At 47.7% G+C, this 22,737-nt stretch overlaps 1 protein-coding gene across 1 annotated transcript in view; it reads right to left on the minus strand.

Annotated features, from left to right (window-relative positions):
- The window catches only part of PLXNA2 (plexin A2), a 219,210-nt gene that overhangs the window by 100,469 nt on the left and 96,004 nt on the right, over nt 1-22,737 (minus strand). The window contains exon 4 of the mRNA XM_003930409.4: nt 15,795-15,929. Coding sequence (XP_003930458.3) covers nt 15,795-15,929 — 135 coding nt within the window. The remainder of the gene's footprint in view (nt 1-15,794; nt 15,930-22,737) is intronic.

The following is a 22,737-nucleotide window of genomic DNA, read 5'->3' on the forward strand; positions in this document are numbered from 1 at the left end:
CCAAGGCTTGTCTTGGCAAACTGAAGATCTATTTAAAAATATCTTCAATTTGTTTATTGAATGTTTGCTGTGTTCTAGGCTCTGTGCTCATGCAGCATCTCATTTAATCCTTGCAAGAACCTGATTCTAGCATTATTGACAATTATTTTTAAGAGGAAACTGAAGGCTTAATAAGAACAGGTAACTTGGGGAAGGCTGATGCTTAGGAAGAGTAGAGCCAGGATTCCAGACGTGCCTAATACAGAGCCCGTCCTCCCACCATGCCATCCTGCCTTCCAACAGGAAGCAGGCAATTTGGAAGCATATTCAGAGCCCATGATATCCACCTGCCTGCCCTGCCTTCCTGGAGCACAGGCTCTGCTCTCACTCTTCTGCTATCTCCTCACCTTCCTGCCTCAGAAGCAGTCCTGCAAGGAAGCACACAGAAGAGAGGCAGGCACACTGTGTCCTGGGCCCAGGGACAGGTGACCTTTCCAATTCAGCACCTTTATAAATCTTACCTAATGAAGTTAAGAGGAAAAAGGAATTAATGAATAAATGAAGGTTAAATCACTCCCTGCAGAAAATTGATGCTGACAGTAAGGGCCAAGAAGAGAGCTTGGAAAGCAGGGAGCTGACTTGCAAAAGAGGCTTTCAAAACTCCTTTTTTCCGAATTTGAGGGAGGCATAAGCCTTGCCAAATCTGAAGTGGGCAATGAAAACTTTGAGAAGTCCAAGGAGATGGCCTGAAGAAAATGGAATGAGAAAGCCATACTCTACCTTGGGTGATTGTTTTCCAGAAGCTGAATTGGGTATGATACACAAAGGTGTGCATGTACACACACTCCTTTTATTTACTCACAACCAGTAAATAAAAGGTCACATTTATGCTGTATACACGATTAACTCCTATAATCAAACAAGACATAGACAGTTTGGGTCTGCCTGTCTCATTCCTGGTCTTCCAGGGACCTCTGTGGCATGTCTTCTCATCAGCACACATGTGTTAGCCTCCTCTGTCTCCTTGTCACCACTACAATTGCCCTGATTCCCAATAGCCACCCTCCACTTTCTGGGGTGCACACCTCAGTCCACTTGGCTCAGAGGAGCTGCAGAAAAACACATGGCTAGACCCAGGGAGAAAGAGAAAGAAGGCTGTGCATTGTGGCTCACGCCTGTGATCCCAGCACTTTGGGAGGCTGAGGTGGGCAGATCACGAGGTCAGGAGTTCAAAGACCAGCTTGGCTAACACAGTTAAACCTTGTCTCTATTAAAAACACAAAAATTAGTCAGGCATGATGGTACATGCCTGTAATCCCAGATACTTAGGAGGCTGAGGCAAGAGAATCGCTTGAACCCGGGAGGTGGAGTTTGCAATAAGCCGAGATCGCGTCACTGGACTCCAGCTAGGGTGACAGAGCAAGATCACATCTCAAGAAAAAAAAAAAAAAAAAAAAAAAAGAGACAGAGAGAAAGAAAAGCAGAAACAGCACAGAGAGAAAAAAAAGCATAAATAGCCGCTGGCCATGGCCAGCCAGCTGTGCTGGGAGCGGATGTAGGGAGTAGAAGAGGTTGAAGGGAAATGGATGAAAAGAACCTGGTAAAGCTCAAAAGTTGGATGAGGGGCCGAGGGAGTATGCTGCTGACTTACGGGGTAACTCTGGGGCAGCCACTCGCTAGCCTCAAGCTCAGTTTAGCTGCTCAGTAAAATGGGGCGGGAAGAAGCGGCCTGCTGGAGAGGATCCAGCAGAAATCCCCCCTGGTGAGAGCAGCGAGTAGGAAAGATCAATAGCTCTGACTGCCCCTCCTCTCTGTGCCCACAGGTTTTTAGGAACCTGATCATGAAGACAAGGAGGCTCCGAGGGCCCCGCACAGCCTGCCCGTCCTTCGGCATGACGCGCCTGGGAGGCAGGGAACCCGCACTGGCTGACTGAGGGCTGGGAGAGCAGGGAGCCTGCAGGGACAGGCAGAGAGACCTGGAGCCAAGAGCTGACTAGATCAACCAGTAAATAAAAGGTCACAATGATTTTTCCAGGCACCTAGGGAGAAGCAGACAAGAGGGCCCGCTGACGGCAGCAGCTGACAAGTGGCAAATGAGCCTCCACAGTTATCTGTTTTCCTTCCTTATTCTTGTCTCATAAGACAGAGGCTAGAAATAGATGCAACTGGCAGATGACTTAAGGATGAAAAATGGGCAACATGTTAGTTGTGGGGGACTCCGTGGTAGCGAAAGAGGGAGATGACCACGGAAGCAGAGAGAAAACGCAGGGCTTAGCTGGAGCCGTGTCCGAGGGTTTGGCTCTCATTCTGTCCCAGGCACTGTATAGGGATTTCACCTGCTCAGCAGTCCTAGCAGGTAGGTGTTATTGTTATGCCCACTTTACAGAAGACAAGATCGAGGCTTAGAGAGGATACACCAGGCCACATCAGAGTGCTAGAGCCAAGATATGAATACAGTTCTAATTGCCTCCAAAGATGAGGCCTGACAGTAAACTAGAATGCCTTCTTTTCATAGATATTTTTCTTTTTTGCCCCTCCTCTCTTCTTCCTAAGCTCCAACATGTGTTTCTTGAGTACCTACTAAGTACCGAACGCTGTGATATCTCTTTGGGAGATAGTAGCAGCCCAGAGAGGCAAAGGCTCTGCCAGCAATAAATGTTGCAGAAATCATGCAATGAATGGCTGAAATGAGTGCACGATCTCATTTCCTTTATCCTCTTCCCGTGAACCTGGGATGGGCAGAGGTCTTCCTTGCTGTGCAGTCAGAGAAATGGCTGTCTTGAGGGGAGGGGATTGGGAAGGTCACAATGGGCCTCAGCACTGGGACTCTACCCGAGCATCTTTTTTCTTGATGATGTTATTTAGAGCCAGGGCACATCCAGAGGACCTGCTGGTAAGCTTGGCACAGAGAGAACCAGGGGCTGGGTGCATGATGGCTTCCTACCAAGTTCTAGCTTGTAGTAGCAGGGGCTGTGGGAATCCCTTTTGGGAAGGGTGGGTGGATTGAGCCCACCTGAAGGCTGCTTATCTGTGTGCTGTAGAAATTCTGTGAGGATGGATGCCTCCTAATCCTTGCCTTCAGCTCTGCCAGTATCAAATTTTGGGAAATATGCCTGAAAATGGCAAACTTTCTCACATTTCCAAGCTTTGCTTCACTTGAACAATACTCCTTTGCTTTTTTATTCCGCCGGGTGAGTCCCTCCCCTCTCACAATTCACCTAGAGCATCACCTCCTCCAGGAAGCCTTCCTTGACTCACAGGCTGTATTGGGTGGTGCCCTCTCCTGTAATCCCAGCACTCTGCATACCATATTGTAACTCACTACTTACTTGTCTGTTTTCCATATGTATGTGATAGTGCAAGGATACGCTCTTTGCTGTGAGCGCAGTAGGTCCTCAAAGGTTGTCTGATGAGCCATTTGATGGCTAACTGCTAGAGCACTTTTTCCTCATCTCTCCCATCTTCCTGCTACCTGGCTTGCAACTCTGCTCACCTCTTTCTTATAATTAAATATTAGTTGAAGGACAGAGGCTGAACCCAGACTGTTTGCTAAGCCACAGCTGATGATACAGCCAGCCTTCTCTCTACCTGGTGGGAGTTTTAAACCCCAGCCTGTTTGCAAGGTGGGGGACTGGTAATACCTGGGGGGAACAAGGTGAGGTGAGGGAAGTAACTTGAGGCACAGTGGCAAAGGCTTGGGGAATTTAACCACAAGGCATGCACACTATGAAGCAGAGATTGCGGCTGAAATGCTGAGTCCCTGAGCTGGTCTGCTACAGAAAGATCAAAGGGCCAGCTGGAAATGCAGCCAAGCCGGACTCTGAAAACAGCGTTAAGTTGGGAGGAGAAGGGCTGGAACACACATTTCCCCTAGTGGGTGCATGCAATGGTATATGAAAGAGCCTAACACTAACACAGTGTAGACACTAGCACTAACTCAGTGTAGACACTAACACCCCCAGAACACGCAGGAATGTTGCTCTCATCTCACTCACCACCCGCACCAAGCGCACGAGTACTCACACCCGGATCAGCCCCCGAGCGCTGTGCACGCAGCCTCCGTTCCACACACATTCGTGGCCAGAATGTACCCAAAGTCATGGCCGCAAGGGGCATTCAAACACATTTTATCCATGGGGAAAATGAGGCTCCAGTTGGCCTTGACTCACATGCATGGTGAGCGACTCTTGATGACTGGCACGGGCAGTCTCTTACCTACCACTCCTCAGGCCACTCTCCCATCCCCGCCCTGCCATCCTGTCACCTCTCTCCTTCAACAAACTCCCTGGCAGTTCAAAGCTGGATTCCAAATGTTGTCCCTAGGATCAATCCCATGGAGAAGCCTTATCTGACAGGCAGCAGCTGCGAGTGGCTGGCCAGAACTCACAAGTGTTGAGAAAAAGCCCCCACATATTTCTATAAACAAGTACAGCTGGTCACTTCTGGCTGAGGCGTTCAGAGGCCTTCAAAGAAATCAACCAGTGGTGGTCAGTTTCCCACCTCCTGGGAACCCTTTGTTCACAGGGCCTCCCAAAGGCCTGAGAGGGGCTGTCCAAGCCTGAACCATTTGTATGAGAAAACCGCTGGGGTGGAGACCAACACCTTTCCCCTCGCTCAGGGACACCCAGGGCCCTGGCCCACATACAGAGGAGCCTTGTCAAGTCCTGACCACGCACTGCAGGACTTGCAATTGTGCTTATCTCCAGGGGTCCGCTGACTTCCGCTTTGCCCCCCGCCCCCTTCCCTGATGCAGGATGCTTCTCTTGACACCTCCGAACCTGTATCTTCACACTACAGAAACTGTCCTAGTCATCAGTGGATGGAAATAACTTTTCCTGACGGCTCCTCTGATGTTGCCATCTTTCGTGTTGATCAAAACAACAAAACGAATCAGATTCTCGGCATCTGATTGAAGCCTAATTGGAAATCCAAAGTGGCACTAAATGTTATGGTCTAAATAAAGCACATTCAATTACCGAAACTCAACGCAGGGAGCACAAGGGATCGCTCCTGGAAGGAGCTGAAAAGGAGGCTGCAGAGCTCTGGGATGTCATTCTGCACCCCCCCACCACCACCACCCGTGTCTGGCTGGATAAGAGAGTTAAGATGGCGAACGCAGGAGGCTTTCTTGAGCCTGAGAACTTCTTACTTAGGGCAAGTGGTTGAGCTGATGGGCGTTTGCATGGCTCACACTTGAAATAGCACCAGAGAGGCTGAATCGGGCTTCGATGCCTCACCTGTGTTCTGCAGCTGCCCTCCTTGCAAAGGTTTTTCCTTTGCCAGACTGACCGAGCTTTGGATGGGGGTAGGAAAATATGCCTAGGAGTCATGATGTTTCCCACTGGGGTCTCTGGCCTCTCCAGGTGCTGGGGGACGGTAAGCAGTGCGGGAGCTTTGCACTGCTCAGACAGGCTCCCCACTCGTGGCTCTGCCTCCTAAAAGTCCTAGAAATACCTAGTTCAGATCCCTGAACATTGCTGCACCTGGACTTCCTCATTTGTCAATCAGGGGAGATAATACCTGTCTTCCCAGGTTGTTGTGAGGAGTGGGGATCATGGTTGTGAGGCGCTGGGCCTGCTGCACAGGATAAACTCAGCAGTAACTTCCTGGGGCGTGGTACTTTTAGTCCCTGCACGCTGACCACCAGAGGCATTTCCTCTCACTGCCCATGTCGGCCCGGGGCAGTGCTTTTTCCTTTATTGGTTTTTTAGACAGAACAGTGCACTACTCCAATCTCCTTGCAGGTGTTAAGTGAGGGTCTCCTGGAGCCCCGAAAGCTGCCTCTGGTCCCTTTTCCTAATTGGGAGTGGGCTGTGGGGAGAGCAAGATGGGAGGAGCCTTCTGCAGCCACAGGGCAGCCAGGGGGCTCTGCCTCAGGAAGCTGAAGAGGTGTGGATTTGGCTGCAGAGGTGTGGGGTGGAGTCCCAGCCCTGCTGCTGGACAGCTTGGTGACCCTGGACAAATTACTTAGTCAGCTTGAATGTCAGTTTTGTTATCTGTTTAAAAAAGGCAAGGACAGTAATACTTATCTCATGGGACCGGTGTATTAGCTGAGGTCATGTTTGTAAACTAAAATAAAAACATGGCAAAAATATTAGTTAGATTTCAACACAGCTTAAATAAGGCAGGGCTGAAAAGGCAAGGCAGGTTGGTTATGCTTTTTTTAGGTGTGGCTGTTTGCAAAGCATGATCTGCAGGGCTTGGCCTGATGACGATGTATGGGGGCACAACCGTGAACATATAATTACTGCTACTACCATTTACTCAGCAGGTAGTATGTTCCTGGTACTTTCCAGAGTAGTTTTTATGCATTAATTTACTTACTTTAATCTTCAAACAGATGCCCTAATTATGCCCATTTTACAGGTGAGGTAACTGAAGCACAGAAAGACGAAGCAACTCGGCCAAGGTCACACGGCAGTAAGCAGTAGAGCCAGGACTCGAACCCAGGCTGACTGGGAGACTCTAGAGCCCCTGCTCTTCATGGCTGTCAGAAAACTACTGATAGTCCATCACTGCTTCTCCACATTCAGTTTATACCCTGTCTTCTCTGGAGTTACTTCCCCCTCAGACTTCTCGTCTCCTCTTCCGTAAAATAAAGGGCTGCTTTTAGCTAGATAATCTCTGGATAAACCAGCTCTGGATTCTTGTGTTAGAAAGAGGATGAATCCCTTGAGTGACCCCAATTATGGAGGGAACCAGGACAGGTCTCTTCCTGCTGGTATGTGTTTATGAGTTACTTTCATCATTGACTATATAGTACATCTCTTCTACAGCATTGCTCCTATATACAAATAAATAACCATGTCTTGTTATTTATCTAGACACCATTGCAGCCCTCCAGAATTTGACCACCTTGAGGGCAGGGTTTCTATTTCATTTTTTGCTATACAAAAGCATACTTTATAGTCTATTGTTACATCAAAAACAGCAGAAAGAAATAAATCAAGAAAGTACTTATCTTCATGGCAGCTCTATTTAGGAGACTTTGCTGGAATATTACTTGGAAAGACAGCCCTATCTATATCTACATATGCAAATGACTTGTCAGTGGACAGCTCTATGCATTATACATGGTAGACACTTAATGGTCTATTGAATGAATGAGTCTGCGTATGCAAACGATATGCAAATCTTTCCCTATTTTAATTTGACCCTTCGGAACATCTTCGGGAACCCTCTGAGGCCTAGGTTGTTTTAATTTTGTTAACTGAAAGTTTTTAAACGCAGTAGGTGTTCACACTTGCCTGTGCTGAGTGAAACTGTTGTCAAGTCGGGAAAAGGATGCTGGGCTAGACCAGGTTACTCAGGATTTACCCCGATTCTTCTGGTAATTCAGATGATGACCGAGGCAATTAACTTTCCTCTCTGGAGGCCTCAGCTTTCCCATATTTAAAAGAATGGGGAAGGGTAAGTTTCCTTCTGGTGAGACACTATAATTTCCCATCTCCCGGTCATAGGAACATCATTCCGGGCAGTCAGAGTGTCAACCTTCAGCACTACCTATCTAGAAAGAAAAATCAAATCCCTTTTCAAGGATTAGAGAAAGAGTCTCCAATCGCCCGCTCATTTAGAGAAATGAGGTTCTTGGCACCACTTCTCCCAGCCTGGACATCGTATTTAATCATTTTTTTCCAAACCAAAGGATTTTAAAATAAGAGGCTGGAGTTTTCTCTCTTAAATAGAACAAGCCAAGTGTCTGATTAATAGGGTGGGTTTGCATTTCCTTTCCCTCATGTGAAAATATTTATTTAAAAAAATGCTCCCATGAGAGTATTAATAGCCACAGAATCAGCTCCCTGTCTGCCTCTTTGTTCCCTGACATTTGAAATGGGGAAAGAAAGAGGTAAAAGTCAAAACCCAGGTTTGAGGTGGTCGCTGTTGCCTGGACCCGCAGCCCTGGGAGGCAGGATTCCGCCCTTTCTTTGGGAAAGGCGCTGATCTGAGCGCTCAGCTCCTGGGCCACACTGGGGTCCTGCATCCTTAACCAGAAACACATGTGCATCAAAGGCTCGGATTGAAAGTGACACATTTTAAAACAAAAGTGCAGCAGCAATTCGCTTATCCTCACTTTCCTAATCCGCAAACTCTGTAATTCTCCCCAGAGTCCCTCAGGCTCAACTCTCCTCCCTGCCCCCTCACATTCCTTCCTCCCCAGAGGCTTAGCCAAGGCCTCCCAGCCCAGGCAGAAGGGAGGTCTCCTGTTACAGAGACCTTGCCTGCCTTGTAAAAATACACCTTGGCGTGCTCTGCCTGCGCCCTGGGAAGCCTTATCGCCTGGACTAAACAAATGTGCCCAATCAAAATAATAGTCTGAGATGTCAAAATAAATGAGCAGGGGACATCTGGAAGTGTGGCTCTCCACATTTTTTTCTTTCTCTTCCCCAAGGTCTTTAGGTGCCTTAGAGATTTGACAGTTCAGTAGCTTTGGCTACAGGTAGAAGACTTACCGCCCCACAGACCACAACAGCACCTCTGAAAAGGGTTCTTATTTTTGGCTCTAGATCCAGGTTAGTAGTCGACAGGGTCTCCTCCAAACCGAGGAAACCAGAATTAATTTCCTCTGCTGCAGCTGCTGGACATTGCTGGATGGCATGCTAAGAGTCTGGCCTGTCCTTCCATCTCTCCCCAGACACTGCATAGGGTCTTCAAACAATGCAAAGAATTTCTTAGGGGGTGATGGGGAGGGGGTCTCTCCTGCCTTTAAGACCTTCAGGAAAGGGTGGGTTTATGATCTTTCCAAATAATTTTTGTTTCTGAAAACTCCAGGCTGACAGTCTCCTTACCCCAACTCTCTTAAATTACGTAAAACAGATGTAGTTAAAAAGTTGGTTTCCTATAATCCATGGGGATGAGGTCCCATTCCCCTGCATACTGAAGGTAGGCCACTGAGAGGCCTGTTCCTGTGCAGGATGAGACAATATTGCCACGGGAAGACTGCCATTTATAAGCAGCATACTCTTGATGGGGCAGTTTCCAGGCAGTGTGACCGGGCTACTGATGGATTCCTGCAAACCCTTCCTGAGAGCATTTTCAGGGGCCATAGGCATTTGATAGACCTCACTTAGAACTTATACAACCTTCAGCAAACCAACATCAAGGTTTAAAGCTGTCAGTGCTTCCCCATATGTTTGAAGAAATCAAACCAGTTCTGATGACTCCAGCTGGGTGTTGGGTATTGCACAATGCTGATGGGGTAGCAACGGGGTGCTCTCTGACCCTCATCTTTCTCATCTGGGGTCAGAATGGGTGATCTGTACAGTCCTTGCCAAGCTCTGATGCTCTGTGGTTCCGTGACTGGCAGCTGGGGAATCATGTTCTTAACTTGTGCTCATGGACCACATGCATCAGAATCACGTGGGTGGTGGGCAGCAGAGGGAAGAGGCAAGCAGAAGAAATGACTGACTGTGACTGCCAAAGCCAAGTCACAAAAATTTCTACCTTACTGTAGGGGGTACTCACTCTTGGAGTCCTGAGCTGCCATGAGCGAGAATTCTGACTGTCTTGGGGGCTGTCATGCTATAAGGAAGCCCAACACACATGGCAGGGTCTTGTCTAAGGCACTGTGGTCAACAGTCCCAGCTGATCCCAGCTTCCACTTCTCAGACATGTAGGAGGAGAAGCCTCCAGATAATTCTAGCCCCTTGTCCTTCTAGTCAGCCCCAGTCACTCATGTCATCCCAGCAGAGGCTGTAGACATTATAGAATAGAGATGAGTCATCGTCCGTGTACCCTATCTGAATTCCTGACTTACAGTCTTTGAGCGTAATACATTTTTTTTTTTAAGATCCCCAAACCTGGGGGTGGTTTGTTACATAGCAATAAATAACCAGAACAGTGTGCTAACTACAAGCACATCTAGGACATTCAGAACTGGGGTCTGAACGTTCACTGCCTGGAGAGTGGCAGACCCATCTTTCGCAATGAGCTTGAGACTTCGTTACTTACCTGGAGAGGCCAGACATGAAAAGTCCCATAAGCATTCCCTTTGCAGCCTGGCATCCGTGCATGCAGCCCTGGGCTCAGAGGACTTGGGGGCTGACCAGGGCTCAGGGTCCCCCTCCCTTCTCTCCACAGATGCCTGCTCTCCTGGCCTTCGGGCCTCACACATCGGCCTAAGGCTGCTTCCCTGTGTACTGAGGGGAGCGGGACTGTTTAGTCTGCCAGGCACATTCCTGGATGTTTAAAATAAATAGCAGATTAGGAGAGACTCAGCCCAGTGCTGTCATATGGCTGGGCCGGAGGTTTCTGAGGCTGCACTTGGGGAGGCAGCAGGAGGAACCGCAGTTGGAGGCCACTGCCTGAAACTGGGAATTCTGTGCCAACCGTAATCTGTGGGGGAAGATGTCTCTAACACTTCCTGAAGTTCCAGAGAAGTTCTAAGAACAACACTAGTGATAATAATTACCACCACTTATTGGAAACACTGTGCCAGACATGGCGCTGGGTGATTTATATACATTCTCTCAATCCTCACAACAATTGTGTTAGGCCCATTACACAGATGAAAAAACTGAGGTTTAGAGAAGTTGAATGATGTTCTGGAAGCCATATACTTAGTTAGTGTCTATGGAATGGAGGTTAGCCTGACTCCCATGTGCCAGGTCTTAACATCTGTGCTATTTTGCCTCTCCAGGCCTCAAAATGGAGAACAGACTCCCATGCCCCCCACCCACTCCAAACACACACACCCATCACCATCCTTTCTGCTGTTCCCAAGGCCCCTTCCAGTCTGTATGGAGCCATTCTCCACTGTGACTCCTTTTTCCATTTCACCCTTCGCTGGATCATTTTATGCCTCTATTCCCTCTGCTAATTCAAACTAATTAAAGTATAAAATAGAATAATTGCTTCCATCCCTATACTCTTTTCCCATCCACGCTGTGTATAGAGTTATACTCCCTTTCTGGGAGTGGCCAGCCTGACAAGTTGGGTGGAAACTGGGGCTATCAAGTTTCTTTTCATCTCCTTGCTTGGTTTTTCACTTGGCTCGTAGCCTGATTTTCCCTGGACTCGCTGTCTGACTTCCATTAGACACTGAGGATGTGGGAGCAACTGGAATTCATGTTCATAACATCTGCTGGTTTGCTGTCAATGAAGCTGGGCAGACTTTCTAGGAAAGAGCCAGGCATCCTCTCCGCGGAGCACCTGGGCAATTAACAGGATTGGGGAATCAGTTCCCAAATGTTCCCCTGGGACTGGCCAGTCTTAGATCTATTAACAGTATATTAACATTGACTTGTTAGGCAGTGACACTAATGACCCAACACTTACTAGTCCTATTTCTTAATTACATTTAATTAATTAATTGAGAGTGAGAGAGAACACATGAGTGCTATATTGGATTGTTCTAGCTCTGTGGGGACATGAAAACCTCTCTAGGAAGAATGGAGGACCAGAGACTTGGTTTTGCTCTCACAGTGTGTTCCACTCTCACCACCCCAAGAATATTACACGTGTCATGTTTGGAGGAGTGGTAGGGGAACAGAGAGGCAAGGGTTGGGAGCAGGGTGGAAGATAACGATCCGAGTATGTTGCCCAGAGATTTGTTTTAAAGTGAAATGATGAAAAACCCATTCCCATGATGTCTTAAAAGGTCTCAAGACTTTTAGAGAACTCCAAAGTCTTAAATTGCTGCCTCAAAGTGGGAATATAGACAGTCCCAACTTATGATGACCCAATGTATGATTTTTTTTTGACTTTACAATGGTGTGAAAGCAATACACATTCAGTAGAAATTGTTTCAAGTACCCATGCAACCATTCTCTCCTTCACCTTCAGTACAATCTTTCACACATGACATGAGATATTCAACACTTAATTATAAAATTGGCTTTGCATTAGATGATTTTGCCCAATTGTAGGCAAAGGTAGGTGTTCTGAGCATGTCTAAGGTAGGCGAGGCTAACGTATGATGCTTGGTAGGTTAGGTGTATTAAACATGTATTTGACTTAACGATATTTTCAACCTACAATTGCTTGACGGGGAGACAACTCCATCATAAGTCAAAGAGCATCTGTGCAAATCCATAACCAAACCAGCATTCCAGCTTTCTCTACAGTGTTTGCCCTTCAGGGAAGATGCTCATACGAGCGCATGTGGCCTCATAAATCTCTCCTTAAGAACACTGTGCTGGCCAGGCGTCGTGGCTTGCTTTTGTCATCACAGGACTTTGGGAGGCCGAGGTGTACGAATCCCTTGAGTCCAGGACTTTGAAACCAGCTGGGCATTTATGGAAAATTTTTAAATTGGTTGGGTGCAGTGGCTACGCCTGTAATCCCAACACTTTGGGAGGCCGAGGCTGGTGGATCACTTGAGGTCGGGAGTTCGAGAGCAGCCTGGCCAACATGGCAAAGGTCCACCTCTACTAAAAATACAAAAATTATCCAGGCGTGGTGGTATGCGCCTGCAGTCCCAGCTACTTGGAGGCTGAGGTAGGAGAATCGTTTTAACCCAGGAGGCAGAGGTTCTAGTGAGCCAAGGCAGCACGACTGCACTCCAGCCCGGGCAACAGAGTGAGGCTGGGTCTCAAAACAAAACAAAACAAAAAAAATTTATATTAAAAATTAGAAGAGAGAACACCATGCTTTTGGTTTGGTCTCAAGCCCATCTCTAGTGCTTTTTGTATCATCTTCTGGAGACAGAGAGCAGAGTCCCAATTCTAGGACCTCAGACAAAGTTTTATAAGATCTGGAAGAGACTTTAGAGTTAGATTTATAATCTCCATGTTTAAAGATGAGAAAAATGAGACCCTGAGAAGTTGAAGGCCCAGGTCACCCTTGAAGTCAGAGACGGAGCCAGGCCTTGAACACAGATCTCCGGCTTAGGCTGAGGATGACTGGCGGTGTCATGTCTCCCCGCCCCCTCCTCATCACACACGGTCTCTGTACTCCTGAGAAATGGGGTCGTGAAGCGTGAGCGCTGGAAGGGGCCATATAGAATGTGGCCTCTGAGGCAGTGTAAAAGAAATTCCCCATTTATTGTCTCAGCTGAGCCTCACACTGACCTTGTGTGAGAAACAGTGAGGTTAAGTGATTTGTGCAAGGCCACTCAGACATAGAGCATGGCAAAATGAAGTCCAAATCAGACCTGAGGACTTCAGAGACAAGCCTGTTATCTGACGCAGCTCCTCCCATCTGTGAAAGAGGAACCGAAGCTGTGAGAGGATTCTATCAGTTATGGCACAGGCCGGACTAGAACTCGGGACATCTGACTTCATTTTTATAGATTATTCTCCTGACACTCATTCAGCTGCTTCCTTGAAGTCATCTGAGCTGTGTGTGAGTACTTAATCCACAGCTGGCTTCAGACGGATGGGCCTCCTGAACTGCTCTTGGCTTTCATCTTTGGACTCAGCTCCTGGTGAAATCACCTGGCTACTAATTTCTACACAATTTACGGCTCTCCAGGTGACAGGCCTCAGAGCTCCACCACAAATCCCCCTGAGACTTTGCCGCCTAATCACAGCTCCATCTGGTACAGGGAGCTCCCCCTACTAATATCTCACTTGACCAGAGACAGCCCATGGCAAGAAACCCAAATTCTTCCTGTATCTGCCCACTGTGGTTGGCTACTGCTAAACCCCACTATTCGGTGCAGACTGTAACAAGAACTGGGGACCTGAAGCAGAACGTGAGACAGAGGAGGTCTATTTACAAATAAGCTGTGTGGATACTTGGTGTGGCCAGGTTGATGCTCTCAGAGATGGTGTCAGATATGGATCTAGGAGGTGATTACATTCCCCGAAGCCCACTCATCAGCCTCCAGCCCTGACCCAGCCCCTCTTCTTTGGTCACATTTTGAATGCATTTTCAGAAAGCATCTCATTGGATAACAAGATATGCAGCTAAAATATGTGCCTTGGTACCTTCTCAGTCCCACTGAGTCTCATTGGTCACTTCTTCTTTGCCACTTCGCTGGGCTCAGAGAATCTAAGAAAGAGCTCTTACCTAGAGCTACCTGCCTGGTCCTCTGCTGCACACAGTGCCTCTTGAAAATATTGCATAAGACGTGAGTCTATTCATTCTCTGTCCATCCTTTTATCCATCTATATAGGTTGTCGCCTACCCATCCATCCTTTCATCTGTATGTATTTCTGCATAAGTGACTGGAATGGTGCACGCCAAATGTTAACATGGTGTTACATTCTGGGTAGTGAGATTTAGTGACCTGCTGCTGTTTTCTTTGCTGTATGTATTGCTTGAATTTGTATAACAAGCATCTACCATTTTTATTAAATGCAAAATATTTTCTCTTAAAGAAGAGCAGGATAAAAGAGCAGAGCATGTACAGAATTTGATCTGATGCCGTTAGGCTATTTGGGTACCTGTCACTCTCTTGTTAGATTGCAATCAACTCATGAGTAGTGACCAAGTCCCATTCAGTTTGATGATTCCCAGAACTTTGTTCCCAATAAATATGTACCCAGGATTGGTTCTTTTTAGGCCCACTGACTGTTTCATTGGAATGACAGGTCAGTGTTTATTTCCATGACTGTCTTACCCACTCTAGGTTAGGCAAAGCCGTCTGCAGATCCACAAAATTCCCATCTGGACCTGTTTATACTTCAACTGCAGAGGCCACATGAAAGAAGGTGAAAAAGACAGGTGGGTTCAAGAGGATCTCGATGTAATTTGCATGCAATTATCATATGATTTACGTCATCTGTCCTCAAGAACTAATTTTCAAGTCAGAGCTGCATCACCGCTTCCCTTAATGCTGTTATGTGCAGACTTCCCTCTTCCTTACTTCTACTCGTCCACGTCCTCTAATTCATATTCCTTACCTTCGAAAAGAAAGGAGGTAAGGAGCGCTCTAGGAAGGTTAAGTTTGGTCAAGGAAACCTGGAATTCTTGCAGAATTACCTGAGAATAACATAAGCCTGGAAGCACCTTGTGAAAGCTCCCTGGTCCTCCAGCCCTACCAGTATCCTTCTCTAGCTCAAGTCAGTACGCTTAGCTGCTGGGATAGACTGGCAATCCTTTTCCTCCTTCTTTGGCCTTTATCTTACTTACCCTGTTTAGAAAAATGATAAGACCCCTGCTGCTGGTGAACAACTATTAACCCACTGACCAAGTGAACGGAATGTGCCAGGCTTGGCTAAGGCCTTTGCTTAGCTCTCCGGATCTCCACTGATCTCATGAATCACCTGCCTCCCCTGTTTCCCTTTCCCTTCACCATGGCTGTCTCTGCATTTGCCTTCTCTACTCACACGTATTCACAGGAGATACAGTCTCCATCCCTCCCAGAGGATGGAAGATTTGCTCAGTTATTTCCCTGGAGAGGGTAGAAGTCTATTTCTCAGGACTTCCCATCTCTACAAGCCTGGTGTCAGCTTCCCAGAGCTGACCAGCTTTTACCCTGCACCAGTCTAAGACTCGCGCCAAGATTTTTCTCTCCTTCTGGAGCCCTATCCTAGGTCTGCGTCTCCCAGGAGTGGGCCCAGCCTGGAGGCCTGGATTATTTACACTTCTTTGGCTCCCTTGAGCAGCAGACTCTGTGGGCCTGGGAGCAGTAAATCTACCTCCTAATCACACCAAGCTGCTCCACACAGTCTGGCCTGTTCTTGCAGGGCTGTTCATCACTTGCTGAGACAGGGGCTGTGGCCTAGAGTGAAGGCTCCGGGAAGTGGCTGGCCCCCGGCTGCTTCTCTCTAGCTCTCTGCAAAAGCCTACAGGGATGCTGCCTTTCTCAGGACCCCGGTGCTGCAAGCCCAGAGGTCTCTCTTCTTGGACTGAACAGTTTCTGAACAAAGGTAACAGATTGCCAGCAGTTTCTTGGAGTTTGGAAAGGAGAGATGCGTGTTAGCACTTACCTGTCTCTCCGACATGACGTACAGGTAGCGCTGATCAATGGAGAAGGCCATGTCCCGGAGGATGGGGCTTCCGTCTTTAAGCACAGAGACCATCTCGTACTGGACCCCACCATGGGGGGGACCATCGGCCCGAATCTGTGTGAGAAACAAGGATGTCCTCAGCACCTGCCCTCAGTATTCCTATGTGGGCTACCTGCCTCTGCCCAGAGCAGGTAGCTTACAGAAGACCATTACTAACCCCCATCACTACTCCATAGACAGAAGTGCCACTTCTTTCAAACAGCCCCGTTTCCACCAAAAGGAATCCTTTCCCAAGCAGTCTGAGTGTTCTGGGCCCGAGATTTCTGACAGTGGATTTATCTGTGTGTGCATCTCTGCCCTTGGGAATGGTTTTGAACATCCCTATGCATTTATTCTTGTGTGCATGTGTATCTATTTATAGCACTGTATATTATAGATGTGTGTAAGCGAGTGTGTGTGTTTATGCACAGTCCTTCACGGTGGGTGGGGTGGGAAAGTCAACCTCTGTACACAGTATCTTAGCCTCAGACAAGTATGAAGGAATGGTGAACAATTTATATAAATCATCAAAAAGCTGGTCATTAAGAGATTAAAGATCTTTGGATCCCAGAAGTGTCTTTCATCCCCAAACATATGCTCTGACTATCCACAAATCCATCCTGTGAGATGTGGGGAGCCAGGAATCCTGGCTTAGTCTCTCGGAGTGCATCCTAGGCAAATAAGTCAGAAAGGACTTAGATGTCATCTAGTCCAGTGCTTCTCAGCCCTGGCTGCACATTAGAATCATCTGGGGAGTTTTTAAAAATATAAATGCCGGGGCTACCTCCATTCATCACAATCTCTGTGGGTGGGACCCAGGCATCTTCTCCAGCTTAACGGTCCCCGGGTGAATTTAATGAGCAGCCAGGGTCAAGGAGCAGCATGGTAGTCCTGCGATTCTCTCATTAGTGTGTCCTCAGAATCACCTGGAGGGCTTGGTAGAATGCACTGCGAGACCCACCCCCAGGATTTCTGATTCAGTGGGCATGAACCCTGAGAATTTCTAACAGATTCCCCAGGTGATGCTGTTATTACAAGGGTTTGAGAAGTACTCCCCTAGGCCCCTATAGTGAATGCTGACCTCAAAGGAAAGAGGTCCCTAAGGTCATACAAAAAGTTGGTGGCAGGGAGCCCCTGATCTGAATGTGCCGCACCCCCAGTTTTCCCAGTTTTTTGCTTCCAGCATAGCAGCAGACTGTTTATCAATATTCACGATCCCAGCCTGTTTGCACTGTCCTCTGACCGTCTGAGCACACTCTAGCTCAAGCCCCACCTCCTCCACGAAGCCTTCCCCATCCCCTCTAACGGCTAATTAATTGCTCCCACTGTGATGCCTTTTTTTTTTCTTTTTTTGCCAGACATTTTGTCCTAGGATTATAATCAATTGATTCGTTCATTGTATATGTACTAGCTAACATGTATTGACCACCTCCTTGAATTGTTCTCTAATTGCTTCAGATGTGTGTAAGTCCTGTCAACATTTTGAAGGCAAGGATATCATTTCTATTTATCTTAAAACCTCTGAGGACTAGCATACAGCTGGGAACATAGCTGACAATGGATAAAAGGGAATGCTTGTGAAATGCTTGTTGAAAGAAATGAACTATGCACCAACTGATAGCATATCCTAGACTCCTTGGGGCTGAATCAAAGTGAGGTCAAAAGACATTTTCTCTGGAAGATTTTCGGATTAAGTCTGCTTCTCCCTTACACCCTTTGGATTCTCTCTTGTGCCCTTGATTATTCTCTCCCTCTGCCTGTTTCTCCCCACCACACCGAGAGCTCCTCAGGGCAAGGCGCCATGACTTGTTCATCCAAGTCCCAAGCTTGGGTATGCCTAATGCCACAACAAGCACACTAGTGCGGATGGATGGATGGATGGATTTTCAGTTCTTACTGGCCGAGTGAGGAAGGTCAGCAGCGTTACTGACTGCAGAGCTAGGGCATGGTGGAAGAGCTTCCATTCCTATTTCTCTACTGTCCTGAATCTGCATACTTGAGGGGCCTGAGCCAAAGCCTGGTTTGTACCTGTCAGGTTTAGATGGACTCGAGGTGTGTGGGAAACAGACTATGAGTCCATCATGAGGTGGGAAGCTCTGGCCTGGGAGTCCCCACTGGTAGAAACAGCAGATTCCTGCCTGAGGCTCTTGTGCCTGGACCTCAGGGAAAAATATGGTAGGTCAGAGTCTAGAGGCAGGGACACCATGTTCTCCTCCTCACCTGCTTTGGTGGGTGACTTGGGGGGCGGGGGTTGGGCTTGAACTTGAGGAAGTAACCTCAATGGAACCAAATAAACTCTTGTCAGCCACTCTTACCCCTCATCACTCCCCTTGTGAGACCTTCCCCCAAGCTCCACTCTTGCTGTCTTTCTCCCTAGCTAATGGGCTTCCTGCTGTTCAAGGCTATTGCCTTGTCATCTATCACTAAAGCCCCTCCTTCCAAGAATGTTGTCAGAAGGCCATTGGTTTCATTCTCATAGGGTCAAGGGAGACTCTAAGACTCAGCAGCGGCGTTACAGGGCTGAGGCCACCACCCTCTAACCTGGAGCAATTCTGATTATGAGATTCAAGCAGAAGGAAAAACAAGTCTCTGTCTGGGAAAATGCCCCATAATTAAAATGGTTCCCCTGGACATTCAAAGCAGCATTCTCCCTTAGATAGACAGACCCAAAGTTCCTTAAGATTCTTACAGAAATACCACAGGTTTTAGTTACAGAAGTTCTCAGGGTATTGCAGGAGGTAGAGGGGAGATGTGATTGTCATGACTTCTGGTTGGCCTGGTCTTAGTTTTCTGTCTCCATAAAATGGGGGTTTCAGGCCCTGCCTCTTGCCTGAGTCTCAACTGTGCCCCCCTCTGAAGGCAAAGTGTCTCAGTGCTTCTCCTACCCACCCTGTGACAGCTGCTCCTCTCCAGGGAGATTTAAGTCTCCTCAAGGTGCTAGCTGGGTCTGGGAAGCTGCAGGGCTGGGTCCCAGGAGCTGCAGAGCCAGTCCCCTCCCTCTGGCCTGGTCTAGAATCTCCTGCCTCAGAAGGCCAGGTAACCCTCTGCTGGCTGGAACAGCTACCCTCTCCCTTGCGTGGATTCAGCAAGGCCTGGACACAAAGTCAGAAGAGAGAATGAAGGCCATGGTGATGGCCCTTCCTCTGTGGTTCCTGGAACCCTAGATGGCACCACAGCAAGATTAGAGCTGGAATTAAAGCAAAGACATTTTATCATCATAGACTCTGCTGCATTCGGTCAGGACCAATTTCAAACATTGTTTTACTGAGTCAGAGACCTAATCAGAAGGTTTTTCTTTTTCCCTGTCTGCAACCCCAATCTTTTTTTTTTTTTTTTTTTTTTTTTGAGACGGAGTTTTGCTCTTGTTGCCCAGGCTGGAGTGCAATGGCGCGATCTCGGCTCACTGCAACCTCTGCCTCCTGGGTTCAGGCAATTCTCCTGCCTCAGCCTCCTGAGTAGCTGGGATTACAGGCACGGGCCACCATGCCCAGCTACTTTTTAGTATTTTTAGTAGAGACAGGGTTTCACCATGTTGACCAGGATGGTCTCGATCTCTTGACCTCGTGATCCACCCGCCTCGGCCTCCCAAAGTGCTGGGATTACAGGCTTGAGCCACTGTGTCCGGCCTGACCCCAATCTTTTTTTTTTTTTTTGAGACGGAGTTTTGCTCTTGTTACCCAGGCTGGAGTGCAATGGCACGATCTCGGCTCACCGCAACCTCCGCCTCCTGGTTTCAGACAATTCTCCTGCCTCAGCCTCCTGAGTAGCTGGGATTACAGGCACGTGCCACCATGCCCAGCTAATTTTTTGTATTTTTAGTAGAGACGGGGTTTCACCATGTTGACCAGGATGGTCTCGATCTCTTGACCTCATGATCCACCCGTCTCGGCCTCCCAAAGTGCTGGGATTACAGGCGAGAGCCACCGCGCCCGACCCCAATCTTTTAATAAACCAGGTGAAGTCAGAATCAAACCGACATAACTCTCAGCTGTCAGCGCTAAAACCAGACCAGAACAGAAAATGTTGTTGGTACTGAACCTGAACTAAGCTATCCTACGTCATCCAGTCTAAATCCCTGGAGAGAAAGGTGGTATTGGCCGAGAAGTCTGTGGCTCCCCACTCACCCCTGATCCATGCTATCTGCCCCAAGCCTGAGTCACCTTTCAAGATACTTACAGGGGATCAGAGAAGATGGAGAGCAGGGCACAGGAGCCCCGGTGTCAAAGAGAAAAAGGTGGGGGCAGGGGCTGGCAGAGAGAAGCAGCAGATCCCCTGGGCGGCCGAGATCTTTCCCTTCCCTTGATCCTCTTTGCTCCCTTAAGGCAACACGCCAATGAGTGAGTGCAGGGTGTAAGTCTGGGCCTCAGCCATCCTGGGTTTCCATTCTGACTCTGTTCTTGCCTGGGGCTTGATTTCTACCCAATGGCACACTTTTAGGTGAGTTACCTCTCTGAGCCTCAGTGTTCCTGTCTGAATAACTAGAAGAAGCAATCTGCTGGGTGCCTATCACAGGAGAATCCTAGACTTATAAAAATGACTGGAGCTAATCTTGCCTGAACTCTTCCATTCAGGGTGGAACTAGGGTTCAAACCAGCTCCAGCTGGTGGGGTCCGGAGGAAAGCACCTGGCTGCTGCTATCGTTCAGGCCTACGATTTTTCATGTGTTGGTCTTGGATAGGATATTTTGGGTTTCAAAGCTGTCCTCTTGTCTTTGCCAGAAATAGGATGGCCAGTGGTGAGGGGAGTGTCAAAGAGTACCAAAACAAGAGTGGGATTTAAAAGCCAACTAACTGAGTCTATCCTATGGTGTCCCACAAAGTGACAGCCACAAACTGAACCAAGCCTCGTATGCAGTCCAGCGCCAAGCTGCACAGGTCCCAAAATCCAACCAGGCAGCAGAGGGCACTGGTGATGGGGCAGAGGAGGGAAGTGACAGGGACAGGTGGAATGAGTCACTGGAGTGTGTTTTTCTATTTGGGATCTTCTTCTTCTGGGAAGACTTGACCTCAGTGGAAGTGCAGAAGCTCCTGGGGCTATTTGGCCTGGATTAAGGCTTGGAAGCCAGGTAGCACAAGGTACAGAAGAAGGTGACAGTCTTTACTGAGATGAACAGAAGACAAATGTGCCTAAACGACTTATTTGAGACAGGGTCTCGCTCTGTCACCCAGGCTAAGTGCAGCAGCACAATCACAGCTCACCACAGCCCTGGTCTCCCAAGATCAAGTGATCCTCCCACCTGAGCCACCCAGGTAGCTGGGACTACAGGCGTGCACCACCACAACTGGCTACCTTTTAATTTTTTAAATTTATTATTTTTATTTTATTTTATTTTAGAGACCGGGTCTCACTATGTTGTCCAGGCTGTTCTCAAACTCCTGAGCTCAAGTGATCTTGCCACCTCAGCCCCTCAAAGTGCCGGGATTACAGGTGTGAGGCGCTATGCCCAGCCTGAACAATGCCACAAGGACATTTCGTCTAGCTCTAGTAAGAACTAGAGGCTTTACTACAGAATGGGGGACTGCAGGAGACTGTAGTCTCCTTCTCAGGAGGGTTTTAACCCCAGGATAACCCCTTTTGCTTCATGGTTAAATGCGGCCCTGCTTGAAGGCAGTAGAGTAGACGTCGATTCTGAAAGGGTTCTGTTCACCTAAGGAATTTAATAATAGCTGCCACAGTGCCACGTGCTGCCACAGTACTTAACAAAAATCCACTCATTCAACACTTCTAAGCATCCCTGAGATAAAAACTATTTTTAATTCCATTTTGCAGATAAGAACTCAGAGGCGCAGGGGAGTTAGGGGAATCTCCCGAGATCACACAGCTGGACAGGGGTGTCACTGAGATTCACAGCTACAGCCTGAATCTCTGCAGATGAGGCTAATCATGGGCAAACACAGCTGCCCTTGCTGCTGAACAGAGTAGATGCGTTGTCTAAAGGTCCAGATTCCCCTCTCATCCACTCTTCCCCCTTTAGGCACCCAAGGTCAAAGTGGGACGATCTCCTATTTCCTAGGGGCAACAATAAACTCAGAACCTAGTTGTGTGGGGGGCCTTACCTGGGGGATAAAATTCAGTTTATCAGGGCTGACTTTGGGGCAGGGATGTGTGAGGTAAAATCCAGCAGAGATTTAGTGTCCAGTCCTCCAGGTGAAATGAGAATGAAATAGTAACCCTATTAGTACCTTTCCTTTAAATCACAGCCATGTCTGGACAGAAATTAACGTCAGCCTCTTTTCTTGAATATCCAATTCCAATCAGCATATCCAATTAACTCACTTACCTGCAGCTCCTTCCAAACGCCTTTTCTTGTGCTTCAATTTCTTCTCTAGTTAGTCTTAATTTATGGAGCTCTTATTTGGAATTTTGTACTCTAATATCACATTATTATTAGTAGCAGTAGTTTTGTTGTGTCGTTGTTGTTGTTGTTGTTTTGCAAGAGCACTAGAATTGGGAATCTTCTTCTTGGGTTTCTTAGTAGCAAAAAGATTGGTTTGAAAGGATCACCACACCGAGGGAGGCACTGGATGATGTCTGGAGGACTGGGATTGAATCCCAGTTTTTCTTTACTTGGCTGTGTGACTTCAGGAAAGTCATTTCACTTGTTTAGGTAATAGTTTGTGTGGTTGTCCCATAATGGCGGTAACTCCTGTCCTTAGCTCAAAAAAGATATTGTGAAAGTAAAATGAGTTATCAGCTACGAATCTCAGTACCGTTGAATATTCATTTATTATGTGCCTACCTTGAGCTAGGCCTATGTTAGGAGCTACAGATATGTGATAAATGATACAGGATGCCCTCGGGAAGCCCGGGGATGGGAAATGGACAGGATAACTAGTGTTCATGAACACAGGAGTCACTCTGTGTGAGAAGAGGTTTGCATGGG

This window comes from Saimiri boliviensis, chromosome 14 (genome assembly GCF_048565385.1).
Source record: "Saimiri boliviensis isolate mSaiBol1 chromosome 14, mSaiBol1.pri, whole genome shotgun sequence".
In the NCBI taxonomy this organism is placed as follows: Eukaryota; Metazoa; Chordata; class Mammalia; order Primates; family Cebidae; genus Saimiri; species Saimiri boliviensis.